This window comes from Anolis carolinensis, chromosome 3, assembly GCF_035594765.1.
Source record: "Anolis carolinensis isolate JA03-04 chromosome 3, rAnoCar3.1.pri, whole genome shotgun sequence".
Taxonomy (NCBI): Eukaryota; Metazoa; Chordata; class Lepidosauria; order Squamata; family Dactyloidae; genus Anolis; species Anolis carolinensis.
The window spans coordinates 279,502,878-279,527,465 of NC_085843.1; the positions used below are offsets into that span (position 1 = coordinate 279,502,878).

The 24,588-nt window shown below is 41.6% G+C and overlaps 1 protein-coding gene across 1 annotated transcript in view; it reads right to left on the reverse strand.

Annotated features, from left to right (window-relative positions):
• Positions 1 to 23,849, reverse strand: part of LOC100563550 (cytochrome P450 2C39-like) — a 28,084-nt gene extending 4,235 nt beyond the window's left edge. The window contains exons 1-8 of the mRNA XM_016995687.2: positions 23,453 to 23,849; positions 20,896 to 21,058; positions 18,794 to 18,943; positions 17,518 to 17,678; positions 7,470 to 7,646; positions 6,961 to 7,108; positions 2,344 to 2,528; positions 2,012 to 2,153 (exon numbers count right to left, since the gene is read on the reverse strand). Of these exons, the coding sequence (XP_016851176.1) occupies positions 2,012 to 2,153; positions 2,344 to 2,528; positions 6,961 to 7,108; positions 7,470 to 7,646; positions 17,518 to 17,678; positions 18,794 to 18,943; positions 20,896 to 21,058; positions 23,453 to 23,629 (1,303 nt within the window). The 5' untranslated portion in view covers positions 23,630 to 23,849. The remainder of the gene's footprint in view (positions 1 to 2,011; positions 2,154 to 2,343; positions 2,529 to 6,960; positions 7,109 to 7,469; positions 7,647 to 17,517; positions 17,679 to 18,793; positions 18,944 to 20,895; positions 21,059 to 23,452) is intronic.
• Positions 23,850 to 24,588: the final 739 nt, after the last annotated feature.

Below are 24,588 nucleotides of genomic sequence, written 5' to 3' on the forward strand. Positions count from 1 at the left end.
GTTCGACAGTGGAACTCTCTCCCCGGGGCCGTGGTGGAGGCTCCTTCTTTGGAGGCTTTTAAGCAGAGGCTGGATGGCCATCTGTCGGGGGTGCTTTGAATGCGATTTCCTGCTTCTTAGCAGGGGGTTGGACTAGATGGCCCATGTGGTCTCTTCCAACTCTACTATTCTATGATTCTATGATTCTATGATTTTAAAATGATGATAAAAAGGAAATCACAAGCAACTAAATAGTTTTAGACCAAAAACGGGCAACAGCAACCGCATTGTCCGTAGCTTTAAACAACTCCTCCTCCGTACATGAGGCAGGGCATTGTGGGCAAGCATACATATGCGGAGTTTTTTGTTCTGCTCCACAGTCACACAAGGTGGAGGATTCCTCCAGGTAGTGCCATCTTGCCAGGTTGTCTTTAGATCTGCCCACTCCGCTTCTGAGTCTGTTTAGGGACTTCCAAGTTGCCCATTCTTGGTTTGCCCCTGAAGAAAGGAAAACCCTCATGGGGGGCCATCCAGTTAGAATTGCCAGGTTTAGCTGCCCAGAGGGACACCCTTGCTGCTGCTGGAGGAACATCAAGAGGAGTGGTGGTTCTCATGAAGCCCTTCCTTGATTTGAGTCTACTGTGAGGAGGCTGATATCCATGCAGTGGGTGGCTTTCACAATGTTTAACCTTATTTCTCTCACCGTTAGCAGCAACTTCCCGTCGCACGTCAGGAGGGGCAATGCCAGATAACCTGTAGAGTTTATCAACAGGTGTAGGTTTAAGGCATCCCGTGATGATTCTGCATGTTTCATTCAGTGCTATGTCCACCTGCTTCGCATGGGCAGACTTTTGCCAGACAGGACAGGCGTACTCTGCAGTTGAGAAAGACAAGGCCAGGGCTGATGTTCTTATTACTTGTGGGTCTGCACCCCATGAGCTGCCAGTCAGTTTCCGCAGGATGTTGTTGCGTGCAGCTACTTTGTGCTTGGTGTTCGTGCAGTGTTTCCTATATGTTAATGTTTGATCTAAGGTGACACCAAGATATTTAGGATGGAAACAGTGTTCGAGCTCTTGGCCTTCCCAAGTAACTTTCAGTTTCCTGTTGGCTTCACGGTTACGTAGATGGAAAGCACACACTTGTGTCTTGGCAGGGTTGGGCTTCAGGTGGTTCTCTTTGTAGTAGCTGGAGAGGTCTTTCAAGACATTAGTGAGTTGGTTTTCAACTGTTTCAAAATCTTTCGCTTGTGTTGTAAGGCCAAGGTCATCAGCATATTATTTCAGTGACAATACTATTAATTCTGGGTTGTTGTGTGTTTTCCGGGCAGTATGGCCATGTTCCAGAAGTATTCCCTTCTGATGTTTCACCCACATCTATGGCAGGCATCCTCAGAGGTTGTGAGGTCTGTTGGACACTAGGCAAGTGGGGAATTCCAGACAGGAAACAATCAGGGTCAACTAACACCTCCCAACAAAGGATTCCCCCAGGCAGGAAGCAGCCAGGCTATTCAATGCTAATCAAGTTGGCCAATTGCAGCATTCACACTTGCCTCAAACAGAGGAGAGTTCTTTCTCCCACCTTGGACATTGTTCCACAGATATATAGATCCTACTTGCCTAGTTTCCAACAGACCTCACAACCTCTGAGGATGCCTGCCATAGATGTGGGCCAAATGTCAGGAGAGAATGCTTCTGTAACATGGCCATACAGCCCAGAAACACACACAACAATGGGAAGAAATAAGGAATGGGGTCTTTTCTTTGAAGGTGCTTCAACAGTAGGCAGTCACAGTAATTTGATCTCTTTATACGATAGTATCATAGCATTTGCAGTTTCATGAAGTGTTTATAATTCTTTGTTTCATTGCCCACATCAGTATATACCCCAGAGCACAAATTGCAGTTTGAAAAAAATACTGCCACAGTACAGTACTGCCTCACAAAGGATAAGGTCTACAAGCATATCCTATCCTGAAAACTCCCCAGAAAGACACTCTGATAAACCACACAAGCTGCTTTGAATAGCTTTTTACCTTCACCAAATACGAGATACTCTTCTCTAGCAACAAAATTTCCATCCTTGTCCAAAAAATGATTTGGATTGAACTCTTCAGGTGTCTCCCAATACTCAGGATCAACAAGTACAGAGCGTAGATTTGGTACAATAATTGTTCCCTGAAAGGTAGAAAGTAACCAATGTCAGACAAACAAGCACATGCACCTTGCTCTTAGATCTGAGGATTCAGTGGGAATGGGTCGTTTGATCACTTTTTAAGCCCAATTAAGGTTTGCTTTTTAAAAAATGGTTTATTTTATATCCCACCCTTGTTCTTTGAATGTAGAAGTGCATATCTGTATCCTGTACCTTAGGGATGAGAAAACCTCTCATCTTCACATCAGTGACAGTTTGTCTTGGGAGCCCAAACAAGAGGGGATATTTTGAACGCTGAATCTCATGAAGCACGGCATTTGTATAAGGGAGCTTCTTTAGATCTTGGTAGCAGAAAGAAGAGGAACTCAAAGCATCTTCTATTTCCTTGTAGACTTTATCTGTGGAAAAAGATGTACTGAATAATAATTATTCATGGATTTTTATAATATCTAGTGAAATATGTCAAACCACGGTTAGTAGCATCCCCGTATAGTTTGATATGCAGAGTGCGGAAGAATGTTTGCCCTTATCCTGTTAAGGATGCAACAGCCCATTTTACTCTGTGTGTCCCTGAACTCAAGTCCTGATGAAAGAAAAACACTTGAGTCAGTTGTGCTTTAAAGGAAAAACTTTTTTTTTCGTGTCAGGAGCAACCGAAGTTGCTTCTGGAGAGAATTGGCCATCTGCAAGGACATTGCCCAGGGGACGCCCGGATGTTTTGATGTTTTTTTTTACCATCCTTGTGGGAGGCTTCTCTCATGTCCCCGCATGGAGCTGGAGCTGATAGAGGGAGCTCATCCCCACTCTCCCCGGGTGGGATTTGAACCTGGCAGCTTTCAAGTCAGCAACCCAACCTTTAAGTCACGAGGCTTTTATCCCCTAGGCCACTGGAGGCTCCGAAAGGAGGAAAAACTTAAAGTAGTTCATTCACTTTAAGGATAACAAAAATATATAACACAGTTCACAGCAGTTATCCTCACTACAAAGAAAAAGCATACAAACACTCTCTCCTTGAGAAGTTTTCTGGATAATACGAAGGAAAAACATAAACATTTCAACTTCTTTCTCCTTACGAAGTTTGAGGAAGGGTGCAGTGAGAGGAACACTCACTTTTGGCTTTTTCTGTAGCTTCTCTTCAGCTTCCAGTTCCAGCAGCAACAACTTGTGGCTACACCAGTGGCTAACAGCCAACACCAGCTACTTACACCAGTAGCTAACAACCAGCAGTGAGCAGTTAACCCACAGTTTGTTTTATTCGCTTGGCTTGTTAATTTTTTATTTATTTATTACAGCATTTCTACCCCGCCCTTCTCACCCAATAAGGGGACTCAGAGCAACTTACAATATAAAATGCATCTATAAACAATTACAATAACATTTCAATTCAATTTAAAAATTTGATTACATTAAAATATTCATAAATACGTATACATATAAATATACATTTAGGTGCATTTCGAGTTCAAAACTGGGTCTGTCACTCATATCCTAGAACATATGTGGTAGTTGATGCTGCCTCTATTGTCCGAAAGCCTGGTCCCACAGCCAAGTCTTAACTCTTTTATGGAAGGATAGGAGAGAGGGAGTCTGCCTGACTTCACTTGGGAGGGCATTCCATAGGCTGGGGGCCACCACTGAAAAGGCCCTATCTCTCATTCCCAACAGCCGTACCTGTGAGGCTGGCAGGACCGAAAGCAGGGCTTCCCCTGAGGATCTTAAATTACGTGGTGGGTCATAGTGGGAGACACGTTTGGACAAGTAAGCTGGGCCGGAACCATTTAGAGCTTTATAGGCTAAAGCCAGCACTTTGAATTATGCTCGGTAGCTAATTGGCAGCCAGAGGAGTAGTACACTCCAGTTATCAACCTGGCTGCCTCCCGTTGGACTAATTTAAGCTTCCAAACAGTCTTGTTAATACACCCATCTAACACACTGCAGCTGCTTCACTCTTGTTACAAAGGTTCTGATCCTTATTATCACTTAGAAAACATCTGTAGTAACCCCTGTAATTCATACAGGTCTATCCATTACAAATCAATGCAGAACAAACTCTCCAATTGCAACCAATTTATTATATTTGTGTCCCACTTTTCCTTCAAAGAGTTCATGTCATTTTCATGGTACTATGGTAGCGTTTGTGGACTTCATCACACGCAATTAAATAAGTGTTTCAGTACACACTTAAGAAACAGCCACTGAGAGTGCCCTTCACACGACGCAAATGTGGGGTAGAGGTATCTTGCCATTTCTAAAGTGTGGGTTTTCCCCCATGATTCCTTGATTCGCCAGTGACTTATTCCTCAATTCCTCACACAGAGATGTGTAAAAATGCCCAATTTAACATGTGATGGGATTTCCCTACTTGCTTGCTTGTAAAGACAACAATGACATCACCAAGGAGGGAGAAGCCAAGATGAGTAGAATCAATTTATTTCTACTGCATTACCATTTTGGGACTGAGGAGATATAGAAAACAAGATATTCAAAACATTCAGGAAAAAATAGCAAGCATGCAAATCCTGTGCTTCTTCTAGTGACTCTGTAACCTTAACAACTTTGTTTTTTCAACATTCTCAATTGCCTCTCTGAAACTCCTGTTGTTTTGTCAGACTTTTGTTTTGCCTATCAAAAGGCTAGCAGATATATATATATATATATATATATATATATATATATATATAAGAGCTAATGCTTCATTCCCCCCCCCCCCTCCCATTCTGAATTTGGGCTCTAAATTGAACGTCTGAGATTAGAGAGAAGTTTTTTTAAAAAAATGGGAGGGACAGTAGAGGAAACAAGTCTTTGTGTGATGGCAAATCAAATGGATAAGTCTTAGTGGAGAAAAGGATGAGTGTGATGGGGGTAGAAAATCTTCAGTTTAATTTCCAAATGGATCTTGGTGAAATTATGGGAAAAACAACTCCCCATAATGTTTGACTTATTCCATGGGATGAAGTCTAATTTGTCAGACAATGCGTAGAATGAGACCACTGAACCTACCAGACCTACTGAGTTCCAAAGCCATCTTGCTGCTAACATCTTCTGCAGCCAATTCAATTTAGATCCCACAGCTGATGCAGAAATCAAGTAGAACATCCTCAAGGGTTTTTTATTAATGACTAGAGTTTCCATTTCGTACATAGCAGATCCATCTATTTGAGCATTTGACAGGCTCCTTTCCTTCCACTCCCACAGGGATAAACATTTCCATTCTTCAATTTGGATATCTCCTGCTTTCTTTCATTCAGGTGAATTTTTCATTTCTATTTGTTATATGTCTATCTGGGGTGTTGTGTGATTTCCAGGCTGTGTGGCCATATTCTAACAGCATTTTCGTATTTTCTCTTCTATCAGCATTTTCTCAGAAAGGAGAAAATGCTGGTAGAGCATGGCCAAATAGCCCAGAAAAGACACAACACTACAGTGATTCCGGGTGTGAGAGCCTTCGACAATAAATGTCTGTCTATTTTTGCCTTTATCCTCATGCATTCTGTAGGAGGTTCTCCTATTTTATTTTTATAGCACCTCTGGTATCCCATGTCTTATTCATTCACCAGCCTCTCTATCCCTGCTTCTTCAGATAATCTCTGCTCATCCAACAAATTACAAACTGGAGGTTTTCCATGCAGGAACTGGCAGTTCAGAAAACCTCATACACTTTGTTTTATTTTCATTCTGCTAAGCAGTTGAGCAGAATTATAATTTTTATAAATTACACAGAAAACTTTATTAAAAAGGAGAAAAATAATCAAAACTAAGCAAAAGAATTTTAGATTAGCTCAGAAGTTGTGGATCCCCACATATTCTCAAATTTGAGTAAATTACTGTATATACTTAAGTATAAACCTAGTTTTTCAGCCCTTTTTCAGGACTGAAAAAAACCCTCCTCAGCTTATATTCGGGTGAGGGTCCTGGTGGGTTTATATTCAGGTCGGCTTATACTCAAGTATATATGGTTTATTTATTATTTTTCTCTATTATTATTGGTATTGTTACATTTATTATTTTACTCTATTAATTATTATTATTACATTTATTATTTTACTCTATTAATTATTATTAAAACATTTATTATTTTACTTTATTATTATTATTATTAATATTACATTTATTATTTCACTCTATTATTATTAAAGGGATACATAAGCACATTGACATTGAAGAAGATGAAAATAATGATTAATTCAGAGTTGAACAAACATACAGTAGAGTCTCACTTATCCAAGCCACGCTTATCCAAGCTTCTGGATTATCCAAGCTATTTTTGTAGTCAATGTTTTCAATATATTGTGATATTTTGGTGCTAAATCCGTAAATACAGTAATTACAACACAACATTACTGCGCATTGAACTACTTTTTCTGTCAATTTCTTGTAAAACATGATGTTTTGGTGCTTAATTTGTAAAATCATAACCTAATTTGATGTTTAATATTCTTTTTCCTTAATCCCTCCTTATTATCCAACATATTCGCTTATCCAAGCTTTTGCTGGCCCGTTTAGCTTGGATAAGTGAGACTCTACTGTATCTTAAATTACAGTTTGATTCAAAAACACTTAAACTACTGATGCCTCAATTAATGTAATTTTGTTGGTATCTCGGCTTATACTGGAGTCAATGTTTTCCCAGTTTTTTTGTGGTAAAATTAGGTGCCTCGGCTTATATTCGGGTCAGCTTATACTCGAGTATATATGGTAGCTTACTAGCATGTTTTATATTTTCAATGGGCAGCACTATTAGGCTAGAATCTGGATCTGATTTTCTTTCTTCTTTGTTTTAGCACACTGTTTATTTAAAAATCCTGCTAATGCAACAGGGATCTCTCTTACCTTGAATATCTGGGTGATTTGCCAAAAGGAGGATTGCCCATTTCAGAGAAGTGGCAGTCGTTTCTGTTCCAGCAATAAATAAGTCATGGATATCCTGAGCCAGGTTCTCTTCGTCATATGTAGAAGTAGGATCATTCTTCCTCTGATGCTACAAAGATGAAAGATGAAGTATGACCTTCTGATTGACCATAAAGCTTCCCTTCCCTGCCATTGAAGGGTGAATCAACATGTAGGGATCTCCCTCTGATTCAATAGGTCTACTCTAATCAGGAGTAGGATTTGGACTTCTGCTGTTGAGCTATTTTACTACATTCAGACCTCTACATTTGTGTGTTTTACATTCATGGTTGTGATGATTCATGAGTTTCTTCCACCCCATCTGCTTCTCAGAGTTGGGGCTGCCGTGTGAACATTCACCTAGCAAATCATCCTCAGAAGGAGTGGGAAGATACTAAGGTCCCATTGAACACCTTGGAATGGAAATAATTGGATACAAAGCAGATACTTACTTTCTCCATTTTAAGCAAGTAGAAATCAATTAAATCCTGTGGCTCATGAAAGGACTTTTGATCCTTATGTTTCTGTATTTCTTTCTTTGCTAATGAAAGCACCATCTCTGTACCATGCAATGCCTTCTTGTGAGGTCCTGGAAGATGCTTCATGAGCCATGGGAACATTTCGTATGCCTACATCAAAGATAAAACCAAAGGACTGTCAATTTCCTCTTCATCAACCCGGCAAGGAGACACCACAAACTGCCAAAATTACCAAAAAGATAAATAAATGGGTCCTAAATAAATCAAGCCTGATCTCTCACAAGAAACCTAAACCAGATGAAGACTAGGACTTGGAAGGGCAGCTAGGAGGGAACTAGACAAGATCCTGAAATGTCAAGATAAATAACTGAATATTAAGGTTAGGATTGTCCATGCCAATTTCCAATTTCTATGCATGTGTCTGAATTCTGAACAGTGAAAAAAGTTGACAGGAACAAAATTAACTAATTGGATTTTTTTTTTTACTGAAGGACTGTTCTACAGACACTATGAATTGCCAAAAAAGACAAATAAATGGGTTGTGGAATTATATGGGAATTGTCATTTTTTAACATCTTTAGCGTTGTCTACCAAAGAGTATTGGTGCCTCACCAATCTAGAAATCCCCGGATTCCATAGCATTGAGCTATTGCAGTTAACCTGGTGTCAAACTCCATTCATTCTAGATCACCCTAAAGTTCTTCATTGTAGCTGTGAGAAATGGTTTAAGCTAGGCATGGATAGAATAATTGACAGTCAGTTCTGTCTAGTGGATTAGAAATCCCAGGACCACAAATTTTCCTGGCTTCATGTTATAACTAGAGATACACTTCATTATGATCATGTCTCAGAAAGGATATTGTAGCACAGTTAAACAGCCAGTGTGGTGTAGTGGTTTGAGAATTTAATTAGGACACCAAAGAGTGCAGAATTCATATCTTGCTTAGCTATGAAACTTGCAGACTGTAAGGTCCCAGGCTCAAATCCAGGGAGCGGAGTGAGCGCCCGCTGTTAGCCCCAGTTTCTGCCAACCTAGTAGTTTGAAAACATGCAAATGTGAGTAGATAAATAGGTACTGCTCCGGTGGGAAGATAACAGTGCTCCATGCAGTCATGCCGGCTACATGACTTTGGAGGTGTCTACGAACAATGCTGGCTCTTCTGCTTAGAAATGGAGATGAGCACCAAACCCCAGAGTTGGACACGACTGGACTTGACATCGGGAAAACCTTTACCTTACTTACCTTAGCCATGAAAGCATATTGGGTGACCTTGGGCAGAAAATACTTTCAAGCCACATCTACTGTCATAGACAGAACGCCAGTGAGTAAAGCAAAACTCAGTTTATTGAGATTACAGAACTAAAAATGCCCGTAGGAGACAAAGAACAGGGCAAACACTTGACTTCAGTGTGATAGGTAACACAAAAACAACTCAGATTGAGCTTAAACAACTCAAAGGGAAAAACCGGGTTAAACAGAAGTATAATCCGGATTAAATCAAAAGTGCTTACTTCAGCCTGGCAAACAATGCAAACAAAGGAGGATCAACAGGAGTCAGAATGTAAACAACAGACTGGTAGCAGATTCCTCTCTGCTACTCAGAAACAGCAGGAGACTAAACCAGGCTTGTTTATTCCTCCCTGCAGCGAAGGAAAACGTGGTCGTAGTCAGGATTCAATTTAAGGTTCAACAGCCAATGATAACCAGGTCCAGGCTCAGCAGTCAGGGAAACGGCAGTCAGCAGGGTCCCAATCCGGTCCAGAGGTCAATAGCCAAACGTAGTCGTCTAGGAATCCAAAGGTCTCACCGATAAGCAGCAGAAGGGATAATCCAGAATCGAAGTCAGTCAGTCCAGCGTCAATCCAGTGTGAGTAGGTATTGCCCATCAAAAAGACGACGGAGGTCCAAGCTATTGAGATTAAACACAAGTTGCACAGAGAAAAACCCCGCACAGTTCCTCCCGCCGTCGATGCCCAGTGTCCTTGGTAAACTTACGTATCCAGCAACGAATCACACCCGTCTTCAGGAAGTTCCCCAACAAAAGCCCAAGCGTCCGTCCAGATTACCTTGCCCAACGCAATTAGACATTGATCCCAAACCCCAATTTATCCCAGTTCAAGCTCATCATCGCTGTCAGCTGCCATCCCAATTCCAGGCGCCCCAAACTCATCATCCTCATCAGAGCTAAAGCACCTTTGACTACGCCCCACAGCATCCCCAGCTGTGGATCCCGCTCCATCCCTCCAGCCAGTCCATGGGTCTGATCCTGCAACCCGCCACTCACCTCCCATGCTTTCATTGCCTGTTTCCCCAACACCCAAATCCTCCCTCACACAAGTCCATTCCATGTCATCCTCCTCCGAGCTGGCCATCTCTTCCTCCAAACCCTCAGAAAAACCCTCAAATGAGTCCTCATCTGTCGGGTCTGTAAACAAATCCCGGAGCCGTTTTCGTTCACGCTCCTCGAAAGAGTCTGACTCTCGAGGAGTCTTATGCCCCCTTCTTCTATTATCGGAGCCCGAAGGCTCAACCATAACACTATCCCCCCTCACAAAGGCCCCACCCTCCAAAGGTGGAGACACCGCAGAGACCTCCGCGGCTACAGTTGCCCGTTGCCCAGAAGTGTCCAACTTTAACAAAGAGCGATGGAATACAGGATGGACCTTAAGAGAGGACGGCAACTGTATTCTAAACGCCACAGAAGAGATCTTCTTAACAATAGGGAATGGCCCTAAATACCGTGGTCCAAACTTTTCCCCAGAATGTTTTATATACTTAGAGGATAACCAAACCAGATCCCCCTCTTCTAACTCCTCTCCTGCTTGCCTATGTCGATCTGCTTGAGTTTTCTGAGCTGCCTTGGCTTCCAACAACAACTTACGAGCGATATCATGCAAGGCAGCCATTTCAGATGAGCGATATACAGGATCAGAAGAAACCACATTGGTTGACGGTGCCACTCCCCCCCCCCCCCGCGGATGGAAACCATAAGTCAACTCAAATGGTGTGTGTCGACTGGACGTATGCGTAGCGTTATTATAAGCGAACTCGGCTACCGACAACCACTTCACCCAATCACCAGGTTGTTCCAGACAAAAGCAGCGCAAATACTGCTCCAACAGTCCATTAACTCTCTCAGATTGTCCATCCGTTTGCGGATGGAAAGCAGAGGACACATTCAACTTGGTTCCTAAACACTCGTGGAAATGCTTCCAAAAACGAGATACGAACTGAGGAGCCCGATCAGACACAATAATCTCAGGAGCCCCATGCAAACGGAAAACATGCTTAGTAAAAAGTAAAGCCAATGTAGGAGCCGCCGGAATCGTTGAACAAGGTATAAAATGAGCCATTTTAGGAAATAAATCTACCACCACCCAGATACACGTGTAACCCCCAGACCTAGGTAAATCAGAAATGAAATCCATAGAAATAATTTGCCAGGGTCTTTCAGGAACGGGTAGTGAAGACAATAATCCCCTAGGGCGCTCGACAGGCGTCTTACTCTGTTGACATACTGCACAACTATCACAGTAACGAAGAATGTCCTGTCGCATTTTAGGCCACCAATAATTTCTGGTAATAAGTTGTACAGTCTTAAACCTACCAAAATGCCCAGCCATCGGCTCATCATGATGTGCCCTGATTACTTCCAACCTGAGTAAACCCGCCGGTACATAAACTTGCCCATTACGCACCAATACCCCCTCCTGTTCCTGTAAATGAGGTAGCACAGTACGAGTCCCTACCGAAAGCAATATGAGTTGTTCTTGAGTCCAGTTATCATTCTTTTGAGCCTCCAGAATCTGAGTGTGCAGCCCCGACTCGTTTTCTACCACACATAAAGAAGCAGTTGGTAATATCGTCTGACGCACTGTTTGCTCGCAAGTCTTAAACTCTGGTTTACGAGACAAAGCATCCGCCCTTAAATTAACCTTCCCCTCCACGAACTGTACCTTAAAGTTGAACCTAGAGAAAAACAAGGCCCATCAAATCTGGCGTTGATTCAATTTCTTGGCAGTCTGTAGATGTTCCAAGTTCTTGTGGTCAGATCTGACCACGATTTGATGACGTGCCCCTTCTAACCAGTGCCGCCACACCTCAAAAGCCACCTTTATAGCCAACAATTCCTTTTCCCAGATGGTGCAATTTTGTTCAAAAGGTGTTAGTTGTCTGGAATAGAATCCACAGGGACGCAAGGTCCCTGATGAATCCCTTTGAGATAACACAGCCCCCAACGCATAGCTAGAAGCATCTGCTTCTACTATGAATGGTTTATCAATGTCTGGATGTATTAGTACATTATCATCTTGGAAACTAGATTTCAACTGTTCAAACGCATCTCGAGCCTCCCTTCCCCACACAAACGGTTGCTTCTTACGTAATAGCTGTGTTAAAGGTACAGTAAGTTTAGCGAAGTTTGGAATAAACTCTCGATAGTAATTAGCAAACCCCAAAAAACGCTGTACATCTTTTTTAGACTTAAGTTCCTGCCAGGAGTTGACAGTGTCAACCTTGTGCGGGTCCATTTTTAGTTCTTTTCCTGAAACTACATGTCCCAAGAATTCCACCTCTGACACGTTAAACACGCATTTGGAGGCCTTAGCAAAAAGCCCATTATCCCGTAAACGTTGCAACACCTGCCTCACATGTTGCTGATGTTCCTTCTCATCTTTTGAGAAAACCAATATATCATCCAAATAAACAACCATAAATTGATCAATCAAATCTCTAAACACGTCATTTATGAACCTTTGGAAGACGGCGGGCGCATTACATAACCCGAAAGGCATCACACGAAATTCGTGACATCCGAAGCATGTATTGAATGCCGTCTTCCATTTGTCACCTTCCCGTATCCTAATCAAATTATACGCCCCCCGTAGGTCAAGTTTAGAAAAGATTTTAGCCCCTTGAACTCTTGAGAGAAGCTCCGAAATCAAAGGTAGCGGATACCTATCACGGATGGTATACTTATTAAGAACCCGATAGTCACATACTAGCCTAAGATCCCCCGTCTTTTTAGCCACAAAAAACACAGGTGCAGCAGTTGGAGAGCTAGATGGACGAATAAACCCTTTAGCTAGATTCTCATCAAGAAATTCTCTCAAGGCTTGTCTTTCAGGTACCGTTAGAGCATACAACCTTCCTGCTGGTAACTTAGCGCCTTCCACCAGTCTAATCGCACAATCGTATAGTCTATGAGGCAGTAACTTATCTTCTTCCCTCTTACAGAAAACATCTTGGAATTCCCTGTATTCAGTAGGCACACCCTCCATATCTATCTGGGAAGAATTTAAAGCAAAACATCCCTGCCTTTTAAAAGCTATAGTAAGCTTCACCCAATCCACTTGAGGGTTCACCAAAGATAACCAATCCATTCCCAGAATTACATTGTATCTTGGTAACCGTGTGATATCCCATACAAACTCTCCAGTTACCCCTGGCACCTCCCATGTTATTCCTGAGGTTTCTTGATTAACCACTCCAGATTCCAGTAGTCTTCCATCCGCCCCTTCCACCCATATATCGCATGCTTTACGTATTGTAGGGAACCTATGTTTTCTTGCAAACCCAATATCCATGTACGAGACCGTAGCCCCTGAGTCCAGCAATGCCAGAGTTGAAACAAGTTTCTTTTCCCCAACAGATAGAGAAATGGGTACAAAAACATGTTTCTTTCCCTTTAGTGACTGCCTTATAAGCCCTAGTGCATTGGACTCACATCGCACTAGGGCTGGCCTTTTCCCGAAAACTGAGAAGGCTTGATATTACAGTTCCTAGCAAAGTGCCCAGCAGTCCCACAATACAGACATAACCCTAATTGCCTTCTACGATCCTTTTCCACCGTTGACAACTTTCTAAACACTCCGAGCTCCATAGGCTCCTCCCCCTTAGCTACAGGTGCCCTAGATACAAATACAGAGGGCGCATACATAGGCCGAGATTGTTTACGCAATTCAAACCGGGCGTTCAAATGCAACACCTTAACCACCAAAGCGTCCCAGTTTTCTGCTGGCTCTAACCGTGCCAGTTCATCTTGAAGATGGTCACTTAAACCAGCTATAAACAAAAGCATAAATGCATTCTCCCCCCAGTCCAATTGATGGCGAAGAGAGTTAAACTTATTCAAGTAGTCCAAAACAGACCCTTTTCCCTGTTTTAACCGGTAAAGAGCCCAGCTAGCGTTCTCCATACGAAGGGGATCCCCAAAAGTGTCCGACAATAATTTCTTGAAGTTGACCAAATTATCCTTGACTGGGTCATTACCCAATATCAAATTAGTTGCCCACTGTCCCGCTGAACCGGTCAGTAAACTCAAAATAAATGCCACCTTGCTGGTGTCCGTAGGAAAAGCTTGTGGGCTAATCTGAGAAAAATAAAGTTCTATTTGAGCCAAAAAAGTAGGCAATTTGTCCCGGGATCCATCAAAACGTTCAGGAATCATTACATGTCCCTTAGCTGGCTGTTCTGCTTGTGCAGCGTAAAATGCAGCCTGCAGCTGGTCAAAACGGGCCTTGAGCTCCTCCATCGTCTTCTTGACGTTGGTACCTCACTGAGAAAAAAAATTTTTTTTATAAGGGCGTTGGGCAATCTGTCATAGACAGAACGCCAGTGAGTAAAGCAAAACTCAGTTTATTGAGATTACAGAACTAAAAATGCCTGTAGGAGACAAAGAACAGGGCAAACACTTGACTTCAGTGTGATAGGTAACACAAAAACAACTCAGATTGAGCTTAAACAACTCAAAGGGAAAAAACCGGGTTAAACAGAAGTATAATCCGGATTAAATCAAAAGTGCTTACTTCAGCCTGGCAAACAATGCAAACAAAGGAGGATCAACAGGAGTCAGAATGTAAACAACAGACTGGTAGCAGATTCCTCTCTGCTACTCAGAAACAGCAGGAGACTAAATCAGGCTTGTTTATTCCTCCCTGCAGCGAAGGAAAACGTGGTCGTAGTCAGGATTCAATTTAAGGTTGAACAGCCAACGATATCCAGGTCCAGGCTCAGCAGTCAGGGAAACGGCAGTCAGCAGGGTCCCAATCCGGTCTAGAGGTCAATAGCCAAACGTAGTCGTCTAGGAATCCAAAGGTCTCACCGATAAGCAGCAGAAGGGATAATCCAGAATCGAAGTCAGTCAGTCCAGCGTCAATCCAGTGTGAGTAGGTATTGCCCGTCAAAAAGACGACGGAGGTCCAAGCTATTGAGATTAAACACAAGTTGCACAGAGAAAAACCCCGCACAGTTCCTCCCGCCGTCGATGCCCAGTGTCCTTGGTAAACTTACGTATCCAGCAACGAATCACACCCGTCTTCAGGAAGTTCCCCAACAAAAGCCCAAGCGTCCGTCCAGATTACCTTGCCCAACGCAATTAGACATTGATCCCAAACCCCAATTTATCCCAGTTCAAGCTCATCATCGCTGTCAGCTGCCATCCCAATTCCAGGCGCCCCAAACTCATCATCCTCATCAGAGCTAAAGCACCTTTGACTGCGCCCCACAGCATCCCCAGCTGTGGATCCCGCTCCATCCCTCCAGCCAGTCCATGGGTCTGATCCTGCAACCCGCCACTCACCTCCCATGCTTTCATTGCCTGTTTCCCCAACACCCAAATCCTCCCTCACACGAGTCTATTCCATGTCATCCTCCTCCGAGCTGGCCATCTCTTCCTCCAAACCCTCAGAAAAACCCTCAAATGAGTCCTCATCTGTCGGGTCTGTAAACAAATCCCGGAGCCGTTTTCGTTCACGCTCCTCGAAAGAGTCTGACTCTCGAGGAGTCTTATGCCCCCTTCTTCTATTATCGGAGCCCGAAGGCTCAACCATAACATCTACATTAACATTATAATGCAGATTGAATTGGATTATATGGCACTGTAGACTCAGGCCTCATCTGTACAGGCCCCCAAACCTCCAAAACATGATATCTGGGGGGGATGTACTACTACAAAGCACTGTATATCTCAGTGCTTCCCCCCAAAACAAGCCTTTCTTGCAGTACGCTGGTGTACTGCTACAGCGCTGATCCTCATTTTAAAATCCTGATATAGCTGATGCATCAGTGCATTAGCACTCATGAGCATTTGCAAAATGCTTGTGATGTGCAGCCCATCTTGGAGAGTAATTAAGAAAAGAAATTAAAAGAAAACCTACATCCTGTACTCTTTATGTTTCTGTTCAATCCGCATTAACCAAACCTTTCTGGATGCCGTAAGATCATTTTTCCCAGGACGAATGTTGAATGTTGTAGTGTAAGGATTCTCCTTAAGGTACTGGGATTTTTAACCCCACCTCCTTACTCCAGATTAAGAAGCTTGTCTAGAAGGCCTCCTATAATCCAGTTTAATATGCATTATATACAGTAGAGTCTCACTTATCCAAGCCTCGCTTAACCAAGGTTCTGGATTATCCAAGCCATTTTTGTAGTCAATGTTTTCAATACATCGTGATATTTTGGTGCTAAACTCGTAAATACAGTAATTACAACACAACATTCCTGTGTATTGAACTACTTTTTCTGTCAATTTTGTTGTATAACATGATATTTTGGTGCTTAATTTGTAAAATCATAACCTAATTTGATGTTTAATAGGCTTTTCCTTAATCCCTCCTTATTATCCAAGATATTCGCTTATCCAGGCTTATGCCAGCCCGTTTAGCTTGGATAAGTGAGACTCTACTGTAATATAATTCAGATTGCATTATATGGCAGTGTAGATGGAGCTTCCATCTCAGAGGTAAGGAGCAGTACACCTCCTCTTAAAAATACTACTAATAAAGCCATATGATATTATGTGTTTGTAACTCAGAAATTATTTCAAATCACAAAAATAGAAAGAATATTTTCCATTGTTCATTTTCTGGTTGAAAAGTGGGTTCCCAACGTTCAAGAAACCCAATCAGGAAGAATAAACAAGAGAATTTTATTTCAGTTTTTGCTTCATGTTAAGTACTCTGAAATGTTTCAGGATATTGTTTTGCACAGAAGAGCACATGAGGTTCTTTTTGTGTGAAAATTGAGTATTTTGTATGTTACCTCCACCCATGTTTTATACGAAGCAGCACAACTTCTGGGTAACCATGCAGATTGTTTTATCCCAGTCTGTTCTTTCCCCCATAAAATGCAGAAATTTTGCACACAAAATACCATGGCTCTTTAGAAACAGTACCTGCCATCTCGGTACAAATTTATGCCATCATAAACTAACTTGAATAGTTTAAATTGTAGAATTGATCTGCCTTTCTCTTAGCACATTTTTCCCATTCGTCCTCCATTCGTGCCTCATTGAAATCCACAGCACTGTTGGCCACAGCTGACTTCCGGTTAGACACTTGAGAGCCAGGGCTTCCCAGTTTCTGTGTTTATTTCACATTTTTTCAGGTTAGCTTTAAGCCGCTCTATAAATCTCTTTTGTTGTCCACAAACATTTTGTTTTCCATTCTTAGGTTGAGAATAAAGTAACTGCTTTGGGAGATGGTGATCTTAGGGCATTTGGACAATGAGGCATTCTGTCCAACAAAGTTGATGGAGGAGGATCATCGCTTTGATGCTGGTGGTCTTTGCTTCTTCCAGATACTGATGTTTGTGTGCCTGTCTTCCCAAGAGAATTTCAGGATTTTTGAAGGCAACACTAAAGAAATCTTTCTAGAAGTTAGGAATAATGTTTGTTTTGCAGGAGTACAATAAAGTTGGAAGGATAATAGTTTTATAAACAAGCATCTTGGTATCTCTACGAATGTCGTGAACCTCAAACACTATTTGCTTCATTAAAAATGCTGCACTTGCAGAGCTCAGACAGTGTTGTATTCTGGCATCGATGTTGGCATTTGTGGAGAGGTGGCTAGGTACGAAATGTTCAATATTTTCTAGCATCACACCATTAAGCTTTATTTCTGGCATTGCAGAGGGATTGGGTGGTAGAGCACTTTGGTTTATCCAATGTTAAGTGAGAGGCCAAGCTTTTCCTAGGCTCCTGCAAAGGTGTCTAAAGTGGCTTACTAAATGAAAATGACTTACCACATGAAATGGACTTCCTGCAAATTGTAAGGTGAGTGCCACAGCATCGGTCAGTTTCTTGAAGGTTTCATCTTCAAGGGGAAACCGGTATCCAAAAGTCATGGCACATACCACGTTGGAGATTGAATTGGTGATGGGCAAAGCAGGATCAAATGGCTGCCCTGTAAATCAAGTTTAATTAATATCAGTTCAACCAAATAATATTCGGAATTGGATTTTTCCTTTGGAGAACAGAAGTATTGGGATTTCTGAGCATTTATTTTTGTATTAGGAAGCAAGATAAACATGTCAAATTCCATACCAAAAAGAAGCACAGACTACCCAAAGGAAATCTTCAGGTTAACACATGATCACACCATCCCTGTGTGATGCCTAGGGCACCTTTGGCCCTGGACCCTGTGCCATTTCCTGACCAGGATGAAGAAGATTTGGGTTTTTTCCCAAGTCAGCAAGTTTCGACACCCTTCCAGATGCCTCATGTTGACATTTCCGGGCCAGAGGCAATTAAGAATGCCCTTGAAACAATGCAGGCTCTCCCAGATTCTCCGGAAAACTTTGGCGTTTGATCGTAGGGCATTTGTACATTCAGACAGATCAAACAGACAGAGCCTCCGGAGAAACGCCAGATTAGCTGAGCGTGGTGACTATGGTTAAGCCCAGTTCTCTTGGGAAGAATTGGGGAGTTAGACACCTGGTGTAATAACTGTAACAAGCTCAGTTCTCTTGGGAAGTTTTAGGGAGTTAGGCACCTAGTTTGGGGAGCTTATGAATTTCAATAAAAGTGTTGTGTTGAGAACTCGCCTTTGCGGTGACAACTTTACATCTCATGGGGAAACATCATCGTCTCCAGCTCCTGGATTCCAAGTGGCCCGAAGGTGCGCTTACTCTTGAGTAGACCGGGTGTCGGTTTACCTTCTTGCCAAGTTTGGACTGCATTTCAGCTCCTTAACATCTAGTTTCTGCCTTGCCCTGAAATCCTGTTTTTGGACATTTATTCTAGAAGACTCTTCTTGCTTCCTGCTCTTTTCCCCACTCAAAACTCAGGCGGAGTTTGAGTATGTTTCGGTTTCTGGATTTTGAACTCTAATACTGGACATAAGACTTTATCTTACTGGACTAAAATTGATCTTTCCTGGAAGGTCAATTGCTTCTTCAACTTTGCTGCTTATTTCCTTTTGGAACTTTACTTGCTTTAATAAAGATATTATATTGTTATTGGTCTTTGTTTTGGTTTTCGGTGCTCCAGCTGCCTAGGGCGTAACACCCTGTGACATACCTTTTTCACGTGCAAAAACCTCTACAAGCTGTCGGGATTCCTCTTCTATTTGGCCCTCCATGCTTTTTTTCCCCACTCCCAACTTCCGCAGAGTAACAAGGCCAAACCGTCTCTGCTGCTTCCAGGTATATCCATTTGAAAATACAATACCTGAGGGTGGAATGAATCAGTAACCAGTTATTACTTACAAAGTAGAGGTCAAATATAGCTAGGTTGCTACTGTGGAAGAGGCCAACTTAATTACAGACCATGACAAGGCACATGATTTCAAAATCTAAAAATACAGGTTGTATCTTCTCTGACCATGACACATCACCTCTCTTTCCTTACTGCTTGATCTCTTTTCCTGGACAGGAAAAAAGGTCTAAAGATGGGCTTAAAGCTAACCTCAAAAACTGTGGCATAGACACTGAGAATTGGGAAGCCCTGGCCCTTGAGCACTCTAGCTGGAGGTAAGCTGTGACCAGCAGTGCTGTGAAATTTGAAGAGGCACAAATCGAGGGTGAAACGGAGAAACGTGCCAAGAGGAAGGCATGACAAGCCAATCCTGACCAGGACCGCCTTCCACCTGGAAACAGATGCCTTCACTGTGGAAGAACATGTGGGTCAATAATAGATCCACAGTCACTTATGTACTCACCGCCAAGACACTACACTTGGAGGGCCATCATACTAGGACAATGAGGGATTGCTTAACTAACTAATTAATTATTTGATCCACCTGACCCTCAGGGCAAGCAATGGGGGGCAGGCAGGTGCCATGTCATGGTCAGAGACTACAGTGAGATGGGGGGACCTACTCAACTTTCTGCACTTTCCTGAAGTTGGAGAAAAGCTCAAATCTCTGGCAGAATACATTCTGATGGGGTTTGCATTGACCCTCCTCTGAGATTGAGGAAGTCCAAGGTCACACATTAGGTTCACTTGGCCAAAAGGAATCTCAACCCTGGCTTCGCGATATCCTCGTCCAACACTCAATCTATTGATGCACAAATTAAAACAAAACCAAAAAGAGAGAGTGGAGTTCTGAATAAAGGATTGAAAAATGAAAGAAAAATATTTTCCGTTGGCCAAGAAAGGAGAAGCGTGCTCAGTGTATTAAAATAGAGCTTCTCAGAGCCCCGGTTGAGTAGCAAGCTCTTACACACCTTTTCTCTGCAGAAGCAAAATCAGAGAAGTGAGAAAAAAGGTGGATACTGTTAGGTCATGTAGATGTAGGTGTTTCTTCTAGTTTCCACGTCCGTGCCTATACAATTCTTTATGCCGTTGTCATCAGAATGAAAAGAGTCACATGTTTTCAGAAGTTGTCTAGCTGTTATGACTAGTAAGAATGCTTCTGGATGCATGGGTATTTTTTAGTTCAAATACTTCTTCCATAGTTTTATGGATCTCAATCCTTTTTGCAGGACCATCACATATGAACAAATAATTCTATTGCTTGTTTCCAGGTATTTTTCAATTGTGGCTGCATTTTGTCTATTATTACATGTGTCATGTAATATGGATAGAGCATTTTGTAAAAAATTTCCAACAGGGATTTCTGAATGTTGTTTTTTTTTTTTACTTTCCACTCCAGAGGCATTCCCATTGTCTAGGCTAATTGTATGGCCAATATTTTTGACCCATTTTAGCATGCATTCTTTGATATATCCATCTTCCGTGAGTAGTTTTATTTCTTACTTGTTAATTTTAAAAGTAACTCATCAGCACTTTTGAAACCCCTGAAAATATACTCAGTATATATTTTAACTCGGGTAAATCCTGGCTAATAGGGGAAAATCTGGCAAATTTATTTGTTGTTGTTGCCCTTCATGTATTTTCAAACTTATGACAACCTTGAGGTGAGCATGTTACACAGATTTTTTAAAAACAAGAATACTCCATGGAGGTTTGCTATTGCTTTCCTCAGGGACTCATAAAGTATGACTTGTTCAAGGGTAACTAATGAGTTTCCAAGGTTCAAACTACAACACCATGCTGGCAAAAACAGTATAGTTGCTATTTTCAGAAGTGACTTTTTAGTGTAATTTCAACAGTTAAAAACTGCTTTAATCTGTCCTCATTTGTTTCTCTGCAGAAAGATCTCATAGTCCACAACTTACCCTTTTGTCTTCCTATAAGTGTAAGGAATGGAGTTTCTGGCCGATCTGAGAATTCTTCTGAATGATCAACCAGTCCTTCTTTCACAGCTTCAAATCCAGACAAAACTACTATTGGAATATGTCCTGCCCAATAAGTATAAATGTTCCCATACTGTTTTGCCAACTGCAGTTTGGATCAAAGCAAGAAAAAGAAAAGCTACAATCAAATGAAGCAAATAATTTCAGGCTAATAAAGAAATGGTAACCTATTTCAGATCCTCATCTCTGAAGTTTCTGGCCACAATGATCTATCCTTATCTTTTCTTACTCTCTTTCACATGTATTTTGAAACATGTGGTCTCACATACTTTGAAATATAAGTGCAAAGGAGTCTTACAATATTAATGAAAAGCACACACAGCAACACCGGAAGCACTCCAAGTGGCCAACTTCTGGTCGAAGGAAATTTAGTATGATGCCAAGTTTTAAACTTTGCTTGTGGTTTTTTGAACACTATATAGTGTTCCCTCACTACTTCGCAATTCACTTTTCGCGGATTCGCTGTTTCGCGGTTTTTCAATAAACTCCAAAAGACTATTATAAATCATAAAAATTACAATTTACAGCCTAAGGAAGGAAGGAAGGAGAAGCCAAATGGAGAGAAAAGGAGCCCAAGCGGCAACAGGAGGAGAAGGAGGTGATTTGTCAACACAATTGGTTGATAAAGACTTAAAATAGTGTATAACTACTAAAATAATGTATAAATATTAAAATAAATATAGTGTCCCTACTTCGTGGGTTTTCACTTATTGCAGGTGGTCCTGGAACCCCTGCAATAAGTAAGGGAACACTGTAACTGTATTCTCAATTCGCTCATGACATGATAAGTAAACAAAATAAACAAAAAGCACTTATTTAATTGTACAACAAAAAGCACTTATTTAATTGAACATTAGCCCTTTAAATAATCACTTGTAGATCATGTATCCTAAACTACCTCAACAGATATATCATGATGAAATATGATGTATGGTTTGATGAAAGATGGGTCATGAAAGATGAATGAAAGAAAGCTAATAATTTTGAAGAGAATCAAGCAGCACTGTTAAGAATACCAGATTTATTTCAGCAACCGTTTTCATGAATATGAAACCACTTTCTTCATCAGTGCACCTGAAGAAGTGGATTGATGCCTACAAAAGACCAGGCTAAAATGAATCGTTTAGGTTCAAAGTGCTATTTGATTCCTTCACCCAAAGCATCTCACACGTTCCATTTAATGTTGAAACAGAATGCCAAAAATATCTCTTTGATATCTATTTAACACTTTTTGAGGCATGACTGGTGTGCTTTTCCACTACATACAAAAGACTTTGCAGAGCTTTAAATCCCAACACTCTTACATTCCATGGGATTCCATGATCCCCTCTCCTACTGCAAACCTGCACAAATTCTGTGATCCACTGGAGAGGCCCTACTCTCATTGCCACCCTCGTTTCAAACACTATTGGTGGGAACAAGAGAGAGGGCCTTTGCGGTTGTGGCCCCTCGGCTCTGGAACTCTCTTCGGAGAGGAATTAGATTAGCCCCTACATTGATATCCTTCAGAAAAGCTTTGAGAACTTGGTTTTTCCAAGCTACCTTTGACTGAGGTAAACAGTTGATTGGGTCCGCACCTGTTCCTATAGCACAGTCTTTTATTCCTTATCACAGATGGGCATGATTAGCTCTCAGAGTGAAATAATAAATGTATTCATTATAATAATAAAAATAAAGTAAAATAAATGTAATAGTAGCAACAATAATACAGAAAAATAATAAATGTACCATATATTCTCGAGTATAAATATAAGCCAACCAGGACCCTCACTCGAGTATAAGCCGAGGGGGGCTTTTCAGTCTTAAAAAAGGGCTGAAAAACTAGGCTTATACTCGAGTATATACAGTAATTTGGTTGATGGAATGTTTTTGTTAATGCAGCTAGGAAGAAGGAGGTTCTCTGTGTTGTCGAAGGCTTTCATGGCCGAGATCACAGGGTTGTTGTATATTTTCCAGACTGTATGGCCATGTTCCAGAAGTATTCTGGAACATAGCCATACAGCCCGGAAAACATACAACAACCAAGGAGGTTCTCTCCACCACTCTCTTCATGTCATCAAAATTGCTCCTGGAATTGGGAGCACCATCCACAGCAGATATGTGAGCAAACATAAAGGGCCGCATGGAGCAAAATGAGGGAGGAAGTCTCATTGCTTGCACAAAAGTATTATTTTCATAGTACTTTTGTGAACTGTTGGTTCCACTGGGACAATAAGCAGAACTAAAAATTTTTTATTTTTGGACTATAGCTGCAATACGCAATGCCCATACAGTCTAGGCTAGGAGATTCTAAGAGCTATATTTCGAATAAGCAATATCTTCAATCTCTGACAAAAAAGTGGTGGGCAAACTATAATAATATTATTACAACATCTAAGCATATTGTCTAGGACATTCTAGTAAGTAATTATAAGTTTTCACAACTCTTTGGTCCATTGCCACCACAGAAAAATATTGCTTAATAATCAGAAGAAAGTACCTTTATTAGTGTTTCTTCATTATATCCAATTCCAAAGTTAATTCTCCATACGCCTCCAATGACAGGAAGGGCAAGAGGTCCAGGGGGAAAGTGTCGGCGTGACCACTGCTGTTTCAGAAAGTAGAGAAGCAGAAGAATCACAAGCAGAAGAATCAAAAATATCCGGGTCCCCTCCATCTTCCTGCCTCCTTTCTCTTTGAGTATTTCCAGCCAACTGTGGAAGTTGAAAGATGTTGATTCAATGTTATTCCCTCGCTCTCTTTCCTACTAACATTCCATATATATAGATAAATATATAGATTAGATATATATACACGCACACACTCAAGTGATAACAAACTTAAACCGGCAAGTCATCTTCTGATAGCCACTGCGATTTGCAACACGTTTAATTGTGTTATGAAACATGTTGCTCAAACTAATTAAGAGAAAAGAAAAAAGTCCCACGTTGAATGGGCATGGGCATTCAATATATCTGTACATGAAAGGTAATGTGTTTTATGAGACTTTATTACATGAGATCAAACAAGCCTCCAAGCAGGAACACGGGTCATAGGCCACGTGTAATACCATTACCTGTTTACTTCCACCTTGAGATTAGCCCAGCGAGTTAACAGTCCCTGTGTGTCTATATAACTTCAGGTTGCCTGTTGACTTATGGCAACTTCATCAATTTCATAGAGTTTTCTTAGGCAAAGGATACTAGAGGTGATTTTGTCTGTTCCTTCCTCTTGCATTAATTGGCAGTCCCTCCTTCCAAGAACTAACCAGAGCTGACCCTGCTTAGCTTTTAAGATTAGACAGGGCTCCGGGCTGTGGTGCAGGCTGGAGAGCAAGCCAGCTGCAACCAGCTGCAATGAATCACTCTGACCAGGAGGTCATGAGTTCGAGGCCCGCTCGGAGCCTGTGTTTGTCTTGTCTTTCTTCTATGTTAAAAGGCATTGAATGTTTGCCTATATGTGTAATGTGATCCGCCCTGAGTCCCCTTCGGGGTGAGAAGGGCGGAATATAAATGCTGTAAATAAAATAAATAAATAAAATAAACTGGTGCCTTTGGGATATTTAGGTAAAAACTTGGTTGTGGGGCCAGGCTTTCGAATAAGAATCAGCAGCATTAATTACTATCATGTATGCTG